Source organism: Schistocerca piceifrons, chromosome 8, assembly GCF_021461385.2.
Source record: "Schistocerca piceifrons isolate TAMUIC-IGC-003096 chromosome 8, iqSchPice1.1, whole genome shotgun sequence".
Classification (NCBI taxonomy): domain Eukaryota; kingdom Metazoa; phylum Arthropoda; class Insecta; order Orthoptera; family Acrididae; genus Schistocerca; species Schistocerca piceifrons.
In genome coordinates this window covers 53637762-53652285 of record NC_060145.1, presented here as the reverse complement: position 1 = coordinate 53652285, position 14524 = coordinate 53637762, and the positions used below count along the sequence as shown (strand labels likewise).

The window sequence follows — 14524 nt, the reverse complement described above, 5'->3', positions numbered from 1 at the left end:
CCCCCCCTGTTTTCCACCAACCCCCCTGTCCTCCATCTAACCTGCATCGCTTCACTGTCTGCCACCCCTACCATACTATTCCCCCCCCTCCCCTCCCCAGCCTCCTCGTTACCCCCATCCAGTCACCACTCCCGTCAGGCACTGGTGCTGATTCTTGCAGTGTGGTTTAGTTGCCTGAGACTGCAGTTGTTTGTGTGAGTTATGTGAGCTCTCTCTCTCTCTCTCTCTCTCTCTCTCTCTCTCTGTGTGTGTGTGTGTGTGTGTGTGTGTGTGTGTGTGTGTGTGTGTGTGTGTGTGTGTGTGTGTGTGTGTGTGTGTGTGTGTATGTGTGTATGTGTGAACGTCTGTTGTTGACAAAGTCCTTAATGGCTGAAAGCTTTATTTATTTGTGACAGTCTTTTTGTTGTGCCTATATGTGACTCAGCATCTCTACTATATGGTGAGTAGCAACTTTCCTTTTCATAATATTATTAAAAGCTCAATGTGAACTTTTACTTGGGCACAGGGCTCAATAAGGAATCTTTTGGAGGTATCTGAAACATATCCATTTTGCTGTGGCATTGGAATCATGACATTGTGTTTCCACATTCAGTAGCTGGGCTTTTGGTGACTTTCTGTAGTAAGTAACTATTATCTCTATAAATCACTTTCTGTAATATGTGTAGCACACCTACCTCATGGAGATATTTATCTGTCCAAAATGAGAAAGAGTCACCTTAAAAATGATTTTCTGAATTTTTATTGAAATTTTAGGGGAAAGCATCATATTTTTATAAATGAACAGCAGATTTCCTCCTACTATTACACATATTTACACATAAATCATTCATAAGTAATTATTTATAATAATAGGTATCATGAATAACTTATGTAGAAAAAATGAAACATTCCTTTTGTCCATGCCTTGAAGCCTCCATGGCATTCATGAAGTCATGCTCGCAGCCACAACCAGAATCCATTTACTGATTACGATGTGTGGTGTGCAAGATAAATTAAATGCTGTATTACGCACAGATTTAATTGTAAACAGTTATTGGGGTACCAGGATTAATTCTCCTCTCAGCTACATGATCAAATCAGTCTAATACATCTGTGAGCTGGGGACATATTTCTATCACTTAATCCCAGCCAAGTCCATCACGTTTACTCAGCACCACCTCCAATTAGCTAATAACTCTGCACTCTGCTTTGAGGCCTCTTTTTAGTGAACAAGTCCACACTCACTAATAAGCACAACTTGCTGAGAGAAACAGGGAATTCGATGCCTGTGCACGGGAACACACTTTCGAATGCTTTGTAGGCTTTCAGTACTGGAAAAGTAGTCTCATTAAGCATGGAGGATCACTAACTCCAGACTTCAGGATTGATAACCATTTTAAAACACAAACTCCATCCCAAGGGCTCATGACTTGCTGTCTCAACCCCATGAGGGCTTCTAGCAGAGTTCTCAGTTTTGTGAGCTGCGTAATTCTTTCCAGCCTGTTGGAATTAGGAGTGGAATGTAAGCATTTTTATTAGCCACTTCCTGCTCCTGCTAAAGAGCTTTTGTAAAGTGCTACCTTCTGGCAGGATTTTTAGAACTTCCCCATAGTCAGGGTTGGAAAACACTGGCCATCACATGGAAATTACTCACCCTGTAAACCAGCTATGTAGGTATCAACCACAACCCATTTTTTAAGGATTATGGAAAGATCATCCCATCAACTCAAGGTTGAAGAACGCCTCCTTCCCCCTAAGCCCAACCAGGGTAGACAATATCCAAAGGAAAGCCACATAGGCACATCCTGGAAAAGAGATGTTAAAAAATGAGAAGTTTGCTGAACAAAAAATACATAATTGTGCATAAATTAGTATTTCTTATTTACATGACACATGTGTGCTAATACAACAGTTCACAGTTAACAGTAAGGGTTAGTATTAATCTTGTCAGTGTCAAAGTGGCACAATATGAAGATACTTTTTCATCTTGATAGATACAGGCCATGGAACCTGAAGAAGTGACAGTCAGATGCTCAGAGAGTTTTACTCCTGACAACATAGTACAGCGTAATTAGTTATTGAACATGTCTCTTAGTTTTTCCACATCGTCTTATTTCAAGATTTTTTTTTTCTTACAATCTCTCTTGCAATTTTTTGCCCTCTCATACTGTTTCCTTTGCTGACTACTAGTTGCAGTTCTCAGAAGACACCACCGCATGGGTAGCCGTGTGGTCTGAGGCACCTTGCCATGGTTAGTGCAGCTCCCCCCTGTTGAAGGTTTGAGTCTTCACTTGGGCACGCGTATGTGTGTTGTCCTTAGCGTAAGTTAGATTCAGTAGTGTGTAAGCCTAGGGACTGATGACCTCAGCAGTTTTCTTCCCTAGGAACTTACCACAAATCTCATTTTCCAGAAGACCTGGTGCAGTGCCTTACAGGGGCACCAAAAAAAAACCAGTATCAATTGAAGTTGGAAGAATGTGAATGATTTTTTGGCCAAAATTCACTTGTTTGGGTGACTAATAATCTTAGCCCAGCATACAGTCCAGTGCAGCCTGGCATTTTTTTTCCCCCCCAATCATGCTGTAAAGTCTTCACTGTGCTGACTTTCGTTTTGTGTGTGTAACTCCACATCTTATGCCTGCTTTTGTACAGAAAAGCAGATGATATACCAAACTCATGGCTGTCTGTTAATGAAGTCAGGCTCAGTTGGCTGTGAGGAAGTGTTGTCAGTGCCAGATATTTTTAGTTATTTTTTATGCAAAAATTTCAATATTTGATACTGTCTTCTTAAGGCTTCGCTTAACACCCATTTTTCTTGTTCAGTTTCTGATTTAGTTACTCTGGGAGACCTTTATACCATCTTTTATCAGTGGTTGGTGAATATTTACTATGTTGTAATTTTTTTTTGATTATGTAAGTAAATTTTTACTGTATGAAAATAATTACCATGACTAAAATTTAAATGCATTTTGTCTGTCAGTTCCTATATACCTTGTGGAAGAACATTTGGAAGTCATGTTCAGAAATCATATGTAGAAACATCAGTGGCAATGAAAATTTGAATCATACCTGGAGGTGTGATCAGACAGCATGATGGTTAACAAGGCTGTATGCAATTTTCAATTGACATCACATATTCATTAAACACAGTCTTATGGTGGTGGTTAAATCATTGGTGTGCACAGTTATGAGAAGATCTTATATGTAGTGATTTTATTCGCAGCCAGTTTCAGGTTATTGTGTCACAGAAGCAATAAATGAATAAAGTGCTAGAAATTCCATGGTTTTCTCTGTATAACATTAAATTACTTTTACAGGCATCAGAAGCAGGTTTAGGAGGCAGGAAATATGTGGATTTTGCTCGACGCCAAATCAACTACATGTTGGGAGATAGTGGGCGAAGTTTTGTTGTTGGCTACGGAGACAATCCGCCAAAACAACCATATCATGCTGCCAGGTCAGTATCAAGTTTTTAAGTGAAAATTGTTTTGCCCTGTAGAAGTTAAGACATCTGGTCATCAGTAGTTTCTAACCATTAATTCTTATTGTAACATAAGTCTATGTGAAACTTGTTACTGCAGTATGAAAATAAATAAATAAATAAAAATAAAATAAAAGAAAGAAAGAAATTGATGGAGGAAAGTTAAACCTCCCAACTCTGTTTCAATAAATACCAAATGATGTATAGAATCTTTTGACCTCTTACATAACTTCTCATAAATCATTCTTAGTAAAACCAATATTAGCACTGCAAAAATTAGGATTTATGCTTCCCCTAAGTTTTCTTTCTGAAAGACAAAAATTTCTCATCTTTAACTCTAAATTTTGTCTGAAAATGTTTGTATCGCTTCATGCTATACAGTGCGCAGTACCAACATGTTCAAAAACACTATGCATGACAGTGTGATTTTTCAGGGGGTTATATCTTGGGTTCTACTGATCACTTAGATAAGGGGTCAAGTATTTTGGATAGTCCTTAGTGTAGCAGCCATTTCTATACCTAATGAAAGAATAGTCACACCATAACTATCTCACAATATAGGGTCAAAATTTAAACATTACACACTTCCTCCAGCCCAGGAAAATTGCGGAAATTCATTGGTTCTTTCGCCTAAGGTGTGGTCTAGGGTGAGTCTTAGGTGGCCGCAGGCAGTTCCCAAGGAAATCTCTAAAACTGGGTTTTAGCAATTTTTTTTTTTGCACTATGAGTTTCTATTATCTAAATAAATAACTGTAGCAAATGGCTCTGATTTTAATTATATATTCCTTAGAAATTTACCTAGGAACACAATTTTCCCATTTTGAAAATCTTTATTCTGTTATCAAATACACCTGAAAAAAATCATGATTTTTGTGTACCAAAAGTACCAATGTGGACATGGCCACTTCTATAATTTCTGTTCATGGCAAATCCTTGAAATGTTTACCATAAGTTCATAAGATGATGTTCTTCAGGAACCTTGAAACTTTTTTCAATACCATTATCCATTAGCAAGATAGAGTTCCAAAATTACCAAACTTATGCATGTAATATCTCATCTGAAGAATAAACTTAATTTTAACTGACATAGGGAACATATGGCAAGGGTTCTGCAGTTTTTACAAGATTCTGATCAGCAAAGTGTGTTTTAAGTCAGCATTTTCTCACCAGTAATACTGAATAATGAGCACTTCACACCTATACAGGGTATCTTGATCTGGAAACTAAAATGCAGTTAACCATTTTAAAACACATTTTTAGTTATGGCTGATGTCTGTGTAAAATTTACTTGCATTTTAGATATGACCACAACTGTAATAATGGATGTAGATGAGCCAGTCATTGCATGAAATTTTCACCGCATGCTAATATTTTATCATACTTCTAGCAGATAGTCAAATATCAAACAATGGAAAATCCAGGATGGAATGTAACAATATGAGAGAAGGAAAGTTGCTACTGACCATATAGCAGAGATGCTGAGGCACGATAGGCACAATAAAAAGATTCACACAATCATAGCTTTCGGCCATTAAGGCCAGCAGTAGACACACATACACATATGTACTCACACACTCACGCTAGCACAAATTGCACACACATCTGCAGTCTCTGAGAGCTGAAACTACACTGCAATCAGCAGCACCAGTGCATGATGGGAGTGGCAACTGGGTGTGGGTAAGGAGGAGGCTAGGGCGGGAAGGGGGAGGGATAGTATGGTGGGAGTGGCGGACAGTGAAGTGTTGCAGTTTAGATGGAGGGTTGGAGAGAAGGTGCGGAGGGGGGAGGGGGTAAGTAGCGGAAAGGAGAGAAATAAAAATAAAAGAAATTAAAAGACTGGGTGTGGCGGTGAAATGACGGCTGTGTAGTGCTGGAATGGGAACAGGGAGGGGGCTGGATGGGTGAGGACAGTGACTAATGAAAGTTGAGGCCAGGAGGATTATGGGAACTTAGGATGTATTGCAGGGAAAGTTCCTACCTGCACAATTCAGAAAAGCTGGTGGTGGTGGTGGGAAGGATCCACATGGCACAGTCTGTGAAGCAGTCATTGAGACGAGGGGTATCATGTTTGGCAGTGTGTTCAGCTACAGGGTGGTCCACTTGTTTTTTGGCCACAGTTTGTTGGTGGCCATTCATGTGGACAGACAACTTGTTGGTTGTCATGCCTACATGCAGCACAGTGGTTGCAGCTTAGCTTGTAGATCACATGACTGGTTTCACAGGTAGCCCTGCCTTTGATGTGATAGGTAATGTTAGTGACCGGACTGGAGTAGGTGGTGGTAGGAGGATGTATGGGACAGGTCTTGCATCTAGGTCTATTACAGGGGTATGAGCCATGAGGTAAGGGTTGGGAGCAGGGGTTGTGTAAGGATGGACGAGTATATTGTGTAGGTTCGGTGGACGGAGGAATACCACGGTAGGAGGGGTGGGAAGGATAGTGGGTAGGACATTTCTCATTTCAGGGCACGAAGAGAGGTAGTTGAAACCCTGGCGGAGAATGTAATTCAGTTACTCCAATCCCAGATGGTACTGAGTTACGAGGGGAATGCTGCTCTGTGGCCAGACCGTGGGGCTTGGGAGGTGGTGGGAGACTGGAAAGATAAGGCACGGGAGATTTGTTTTTGTACAACGACGTGAGGATAATTACGGTCAGTGAAGGCTTCAGTGAGACCCTCGGTATATTTAGAGAGGGACTGCTCATCACTGCAGATGTGACAACCATGGGTGGCTAGGCTGTACGGAAGGGACTTCTTGGTATGAAACGGGTGGCAGCTGCCGAAGTGGAGGTATTGCTCGTGGTTAGTAGGTTTGATATGGACGGAGGTACTGATGTAGCCATCTCTGAGGTGGAGGTCAATATCAAGGAAGGTGGCTTGTTGGGTTGAGTGGGACCAGGTGAAACAAATGGGGGAGAAGTAGTTGAGGTTCTGGAGGAACGTGAATAAGGTGTCCTTACCTTCAATCCAGATAGCAAAGATGTCATCAATGAATCTGAACCAGGTGAGGGGTTTAGGATTCTGGGTTTTTAGGAAGGATTCCTCTAGATGGCCCATGAATAGGTTAGCATAGGATGGTGCCATGTGGGTGCCCATAGCCGTACTGTGGATTTGTTTGTAGGTAATGCCTTCAAAGGAGAAGTAATTGTGGGTGAGGATGTAGTTGGTCATGGAGACTAGGAAGGAGGTTGTTGTTTTGGAATCCATAGGGCGTCTGGGAAGATAGTGTTCGATAGCAGTAAGGCCGTGGGCATTAGGAGTGTTAGTGTACAGGGAGGCAGCATCAATAGTAATGAGCAGGGCACTACGTGGTAAAGGATGAGGAACTGTGGAGAGTCGGTCGAGGAAATGGTTGGTATCTTTTATATAGCAGGATAGGTTCCGGGTAATAGGTTGAAGGTGTTGCTCTACGAGAGCAGAGATTATCCCAGTGGGGGCATAGTAACCGGCCACAATGGGGCGTCCTGGGTGGTTATGTTTATGGACTGTAGGAAGCGTGTAGAAGGTGGGAGTGCGAGGAGTGGTAGGGGTAAGTAGAGAGGTGGACTCTGGGGAGAGGTTCTTGGATGGGCCTAAGGCTTTGAGTAGTGACTGGAGATCCAGCTGGATTGCTGGAATGGGATCACTGTGGCACAGTTTGAAGGTGGAAGTGTCTGACAGCTGACGGAGTCCCTCTGCTACGTAATCCTCGCGGTTCAAAACTATGGTGGTGGAGCCTTTGTCTGCAGGAGGATTATAAGATTGGTATCAGTTTTTAGATGGTGGACTGCAGTTCTTTCTGCGGATGTAAGATTAGTATGCATGTTGAGGGATTTGGGGTATGATGGTGAGGCAAGTTTCGAGGATAAGAAATTCTGGGAAGTTAACAGGGGGTGGTTTGGAGGCAGTGGGGGTGGATCACGGTTGGATGGAGGAGTGAACTGAGTTAGGCAAGGTTCAATGTTGGTCTTTGGTTGAGTCTTATTGGGCGGTTTGGTGGCAAAAAAGTGTTTCCACTGTAGGGACTGGGAGAAGGAGAGAAGGTCTTTAATTAGTCCTGCTTGGTTGAATTTGGGATTGGGGCAAAAGGTGAGGCCTTTGGAAAGGACTGATATTTCTGGTGGGACTAAGGCTTCTGGAGAAAAGGTTCATGACTATGTTGCGGGTCTGTTTAGGATTTGAGTTCTGTGTGGTGGTGGGAGGGAGTTTCGGGGGGTGGGGTAAATGTAGTAGGTTTGCGAGACAGGGTTTGTCAGCTATGAGGGGGCATGGGAGAGGTTTGGAGGTTGTTGTAGAAGTGGTGGACAGTGGTACTCCGAGGTGGGAGTGGGAAGTGAGCAGGATGGAGAGCTTTTTGAGGTGGCGTTGTGCATGTTGCTCAAGTTCCTGCAGGGCAAGAGTTTCAGTGTGTGTTATGGGTTCCAGGAATCTGGGATTACATAGCAGGAGAATTTTGTGGATGGAGAGAAGGTACTGCAAGGAGGAATGGGCTTGGTTGATATGGTTTTTCAGGACTACATTCGTGAGGACTAAGGATTGACAGAATCTGAACAGGAAGGAGTTGCGGCAAGCAGAGATGGGTAATTTGATGGTAAGGCCATTAGGGGGGATTTCATGAGCCAAGCAACACCACAGGAACAGTAGGTGTGACTGGGATCTGGTTAGGGATAAGGAAACTCGTCTGTATTGACGCAGATGGAAGGAGCAAGGATCCATGGTGGTGCAAAAATGAGAAAAAATACGTAAGAAAGTAGAATTACTTCTGAAAAATTACGCAAAAATACACCCAAATACATGTGAAAAGTACAAAATGGATGCACAGGGGGGAAAAAGAGATGAAATCAGAGGAAGACGATGAGAGTGCTTCTTGAAAGTTGGCATCAGTCCATACTGCCTGACTACCATTGCACATTAAAACATGACAGAAAAAGAAACCAGTTTGAGAGAGCAGGATTTTATTATTACAGTAAATCTACATTAGACTACTTGAACATTAACATTGGTATGATACTATGAGATCCTGCCTTCAGCACTATAAGCCAGTGCTGAAAATTACATCATTAATCAGCTTTGAAACTCAAAATAATGAAATTTACTTGTGACACAAACTCAACAGTTACATCACTCAGGCTCCAGCAATTCGTGGAGTGATCTCTGTAGTTTATTCCAAGCACTTCATGCATCCGCTATCTAACGGCAGTTCCGAGGAGCCAAGTGGCTTATACTTCCCACCAGACCACACTAACCACTGTTCTCTTAATTCAAAACAAATGAATCAGGTACGCACATTCATTAGATCTCATCCATTACAGAATTCAGTCAGTTTTCTTCCAGTTACAGTGGAAAGTGTTTTATTTGAAAATCATTGCAAATGGGAAGCTGTTATTATTAATTTTTTTAAGAAGTGAAATTTTACAAGCTAAGATGAATGCAGCTATTTATGATAACCCAAAAAAAAACATAAATAAAAATTTAGTATTTCAAATGTGATCAATACTAAAGATTTCAGATCGTGACTTTGCATAGAGCTTTACCTCACTCAGGTGGTTCTGTCTCAAAATAAATTCATTAAAGTACAGCATAAATTCAGGTACTGTGAGTGCAGAAAGAAAAAAGAAAAAAAAACATTTGACTAACAAATGTTTCAGAATAATGCATTAATCATCAATAAAAATTTAGTGAACACCATTTAACATTTGTAAGCAAACAGATTACAACAGACAATGAGCATTTGACTCAGTACCACACCTATGCTTATTGTTAAAAGTATGATCATATAGGGAATCAAGTGAAATTTGTGACTGGATTGAGGACTTTTTAGTAGAGAGGACACAGCATATTATCTCAGATGGAGACTCATCATCAGATGTAGAAGAAACTTTGTGTCTGCCCCAGCTAATGTGTTGGAATAATTGCTGTTGATGCTGTATATTAATGACCTCTCAGAAAATGTTAATACCACACTTTTTGCAGATGATGCAGTTGTCTATAATGAAGTAATGTCTGAAATGAGCTGCATAAATATTCAGTGAGATCTTGATAAGATTTCAAAGTGGTGCAGAGAGTGGCAACTTGCTTTAAATGTTCAAAAATGTAAAACTGTGCACTACACAAAATGAAAAAATATGGTCTCCTATGGCTATAACATCAATGAGTCACTGTTGGAATTGTCCATCTCAAACAAATACCCAGGTTACAACTTGATAGGGATATGAAATGAAATGATCACATAAGCTCAGTCATGGGTAAAGCAGGTGGCAGACTTCACAGTGGTTTGCAACCTGTAGATGTAGCTGTAGATCAGCTATAGAAACAATGTGAAATATAAGCTTTACAATCAGAGGAATATTTTTATAACTCTTCTAAAGGCATAGTGATTCTTTCGTTAAAGAGACAAATAGCCAAGCATGGACTTGGTAGTAGTGGTAGTAGTAGTAGTAGTAGTAGTAGTAGTAGTAGTCATTTATTCATCCAGCAACAATGTACATTGTATGGATTTTGTCGAAGAACATAGTATAACAAAAACAAGATAAGGGTGTACAGTTTCCTACATAATACAATGGTTCATTGTACCCATCACAATATTTTTGAGCAATACAACTTTGATTACTGTAATAATATAAAAGTATGAGAAGGATCTTTTACATGAAATACATTACAAGTAAATAATTGATTTAACAATTTTGTTCAGGGCCTTTTACATTAAATAAATTACAACTAAATAATTGATTTAACACTTTTGTTCAGAAAAATTAACACTGAGCCTGTGGCAAGCATTTGATTTATGGTACTGTTAACATATAGTAAATGAATGTAGCTACTTGCTACAAAGTTACTGCAGATATTCATTTATGCTATAATAGCAGTTGGTCATTAAGAATTTAAATATTGCTTCCTTGAATGTAGACAATGTTTTTATTTATTTTAGCTGAGTTTGAAGTTTGTTGTACAAAATAGTACCCTGAATGTTGGTTTGTTTTTGTGTTAAAGCCTTGTTTACTCTTTTTATGTGGATGTCATTGCACATTCTTGTATTGTACAAGTGAAGATCAGAGTTAGTTTTATAATTATCAACGTGCATTTTTATATTACAACACTTTTTTTATCTAGAGGCACGATAAGGGTAGATTATTTAGGTGTTGAAATAACTATTTGGAAAGTAGACTGCAAATCTCGGCCAAGAAAGAGTACACCAACATATGTAGCTTGATTTTAAGTTGTAATAACTTAGGCTAGTTCTATAAAAGTAGGTATAAACAGAACTGAAACAACAGCACCCACATGGGTTACACTAAAACAGCAAAACAACAGTTATTAAAAGTGAACTTACATTAATGCTGAGTACAAAATAAATTACATAAAACCAGCACATATAATATTCTTAAAATACCAATAGGGCTCAAACCCAATAGACAGTAACTGGTCAATCCACCCCAAAAAACTGTGGCATAAAAAAAATTAGCAGTGTAAGTTAGCCATGATGGAACGAAGTAACTCTTTGAATAAACTTGGAATTGACTCAAAACTAAAACAATATAACACACATAGTTTAAAGAACCCAACTGCAGTGTAAATAGCTCGGAGTAACTGTTCATACAATCTGCACACTAAGGTGCAAACCAAGTAAGTCAAACAAGCACTAATTCGACAACTCACTAGTCATACTTTGCCCTTGATTTTTGTACACTGTAATTTGGTAGGACAGAGTATCACGCACCCACTTGAAGTCATAGTCATATTCATCTTCATAGAATACTCATCACATTCATGTGCCAGATGACTGACAGCACTTGTCCTTGGATGGCCATCCTGCAGTTATCAGTGGTAAATTACTCAGGGTGAGCTATGGTCACAGTATCATTAAGTTGGTACGGTGAAGGGCATGCATGCTCCCAGGTGGGATGTGAAGGAATTGGTTGCTTAACTACACAGGCAGACAGTGATGCTTTTAAGTACATATCGAAGCACCACATAGGGCATTATTGTCATCAACCAACTTTATAATGCAAACGTGTGAAGGAAATGATTTAGTGATATGTTGTTGTCACATTTTACACACAGTTCTATGAAGTAACACTCTGTTCACAACTGCTCAACTTATTCCTTTCCAAAATAATAATTAATACAGAGTCTGAAATTTTCATACCGAGCTCACCTCAAAGGTGATTGCAACGAGAGGGTAAGAATTGGGAGAGCCAAGTATCTCATGCCATGATGGCAACATACTTTTCATACTGCACAACTAAAATGCTAATGTTGCCACTCACCATAGATAACAAAAACCGGCAGCAGTGAGAGAAGTCATGAAGTGTGTCGCAATCTACCTACAGCTACCAAGCTAGACTAGGGGGCTTGAGCTCACTGTGAAGTTTAAAGACTGTAACAAAATTCATGAATTACTCATGTTGTGTGCTTTTGACATAATTCATGTGAAACAATACCAATAATATGTGATATGTGAGTCTAGGTTTTAATGATCACTGTAACTAGAGCCTGCAAAATTTTTATTTGGCAGTACATTGAATAATAGGATACACAATATTTTATCAACTTTAGTATGCATGAATTTAAATATTCATGACAATTATTGTACGCATTATAATTAAAGGTAAATGTTTCTTATGTTTTCCTTAATCTAAGAAAATTCTGCAATTGTGGATGGCTTTGTTACATGTTGGAAGTTAATATGTAGCATTAAATAAGTCAAGTCAAATAATAATTAATGCAGATGATATCAATGGTGCTCTGCCACTGATGAATCATCAATTAGCTTTTCAGATGCAACATGTTTCATGTTCAACAAATTTATAAGTTCTGCACAAGTTGTACTTAATTATTTCAAATGACATGGTAGAATCCAGAGAAAAATGAAAATTGCTGTCTAGAAAGACTATTCTATTTCTGTTGTTCACAGCTCATGTCCAGACTTACCTGCACCTTGTGACTGGGAAGCCTTTCGAAGCAAAGAGCCCAACCCGCAAGTGTTGTATGGCGCACTTGTCAGTGGCCCAGATGAGAATGACTTCTTTGAGGACAAGCGTGAAGAATATGTTTACACTGAAGTGACTCTGGACTACAATGCTGGTTTCCAGTCAGCTGTGGCTGGTCTTCTCCAGGATGAACTGAGATCTCTTAAAGTGCAGTGAATGATACAAATACTCATGGCGTCTTAAAAAACATGATTTCTGACAGTGTTGCTATTACTCCCTCAGTGATTATGCTGAACCAACTTAAAACTTCTTGTAGTTTTATGGGAGTAAAAATGAGATATGAGGCACTATAAGAACTTTGCTAATGGGAACTCCATTTCAAAATAATTACAATGTGTCAAATCAAAGGACAATTTCTTTTTGCCCACAAACAATAAAATGTTTACGTTGGATTCATATATTTCTTAACACCCCAAAACTAAAAAAAAAATATGTTACTGTGATTGGTAGGTGTAATTTTCACATTTTCTCCATGTAGAAAACAATCCACAGCTTGATGTAGACCTATAAAATTGTCCACTTGCGAGTGCAATTTGTGCCAAATTAATCTGTGATGGTAGATAAATGTTGTCAACCAGACCAGTAATAAAACTTAATATCATCATTTAAAGTATTTCTCTAGTATCAGAGGAATGCTTCATGAAGATTTATGATAGGAAAATGTGAATTCCTATTCTGGTATCAGAAACGAAGAAAAGCTGACACAGTGCTGGCAGTAAAAGCAGAGATCTAGCCCTTATTTCCACCTAAAAACACAATCTGCATTTGCTATGGTACACTTAATTACTGCACTGTAACATTAGGGACAACATGTCTGTTTTATGGTCTGAAAGTATTGTGTAGTTTTCTTATTTTTCTCAATGAACCAAGAGATGATAGCCTTATATTTCCATGCATTCATGTGAGATGTAAGGTGTGTATCATACAAGTATATACTTCATGGAAAGTTTTTAATTCTCTGAAAATAACTGTAGAGGAACTCTCAATGGTTTAAAAATTCATATCCATCCTTATCCAACACACACTCGATGCTATATGTCTTCCTTCTATACCTACACTAGCAAATAAATGTAATTTGAAAAGCCTTTATTAAAGAGTTGAAGCTGGACAATCAAATTAAACAGAAATGAAGTAGTAGAAAGTAAAAAATATTTACAAAAATAGCCTAACAAAATAAGTCAGAAGCTCAGAAACTTGTGCCGCACTTTGGAACATACAGGTCATTGTTCTGCAATTTTTGTAAAATATTTGTTTTATTATTATTATTATTATTACTATTATCTGTATGTGTGCCAAATAAATTATGTAAATACTTTTGAACTTGTAAATTGCCTTTTAATGATAAAATCAGAAGACTATTGAATTTATACCTAAAATTGACCACTTTTAAGAGAGAAGTGCATAAAAGTAGTATGTAATTGTGACTATAAATAATGTTTCTCTTCTGAAGTCTCATAAGAGTATATTTTCTGAGAATGTAATTATGCTGATGGTGCTTTCAAAAGTAGTAAATTCTAAAATATAGACTGGAATGAATATATATTGTGTGTCTTTGTTTAAGTTTATACGATGTAAAAGGAACTTTCTTTGTTAGTTTACGTAATTATCTGTGATATAATATTAAAGATTAAAGTAATACATGTCACAAGATTATGCCTTTCAGATTGCTTTATTTCAGCTTCTGATTAATTCCATACCTGTACAGCCAGTTTTATACACTGCACATATATTACAGAAAAATCTGTGAATGTTTTGGATAGTTAACCACTTACTCCTAAATTAATTAAAAAAATGGAGAAAGCATTCACATCGTTTATATCATTTATATCAATTTCAGATTTGATGACATATCTGAAACAGTTGAATAATATGAGCAACATTGTGATATATTTTTCAGAACAGTACACTGGCTTAAACAGAGAAAAATAGTGCACTGATATAAGAATTTTAAGTGACTCTTAATTCCTAGTATGATAACTTTTCACAAAGCTTATTAAATATAGGTGATAATCAATTAATTTGTGAAAATGATATACATGCTTCTGAAAATGTTACTACAGTCACGAACTCACATAAAAAAACTGGAACTTATTTGATAT

General features: G+C 38.4%; 1 protein-coding gene across 1 annotated transcript in view; it reads left to right on the top strand.

Annotated features, from left to right (window-relative positions):
• Positions 1-14075, top strand: part of LOC124711363 (endoglucanase E-4-like) — a 432910-nt gene extending 418835 nt beyond the window's left edge. Inside the window, exons 8-9 of the mRNA XM_047241402.1 lie at positions 3297-3436; positions 12350-14075. Coding sequence (XP_047097358.1) covers positions 3297-3436; positions 12350-12581 — 372 coding nt within the window. The 3' untranslated portion in view covers positions 12582-14075. The remainder of the gene's footprint in view (positions 1-3296; positions 3437-12349) is intronic.
• The last annotated feature ends 449 nt before the right edge of the window (positions 14076-14524 follow it).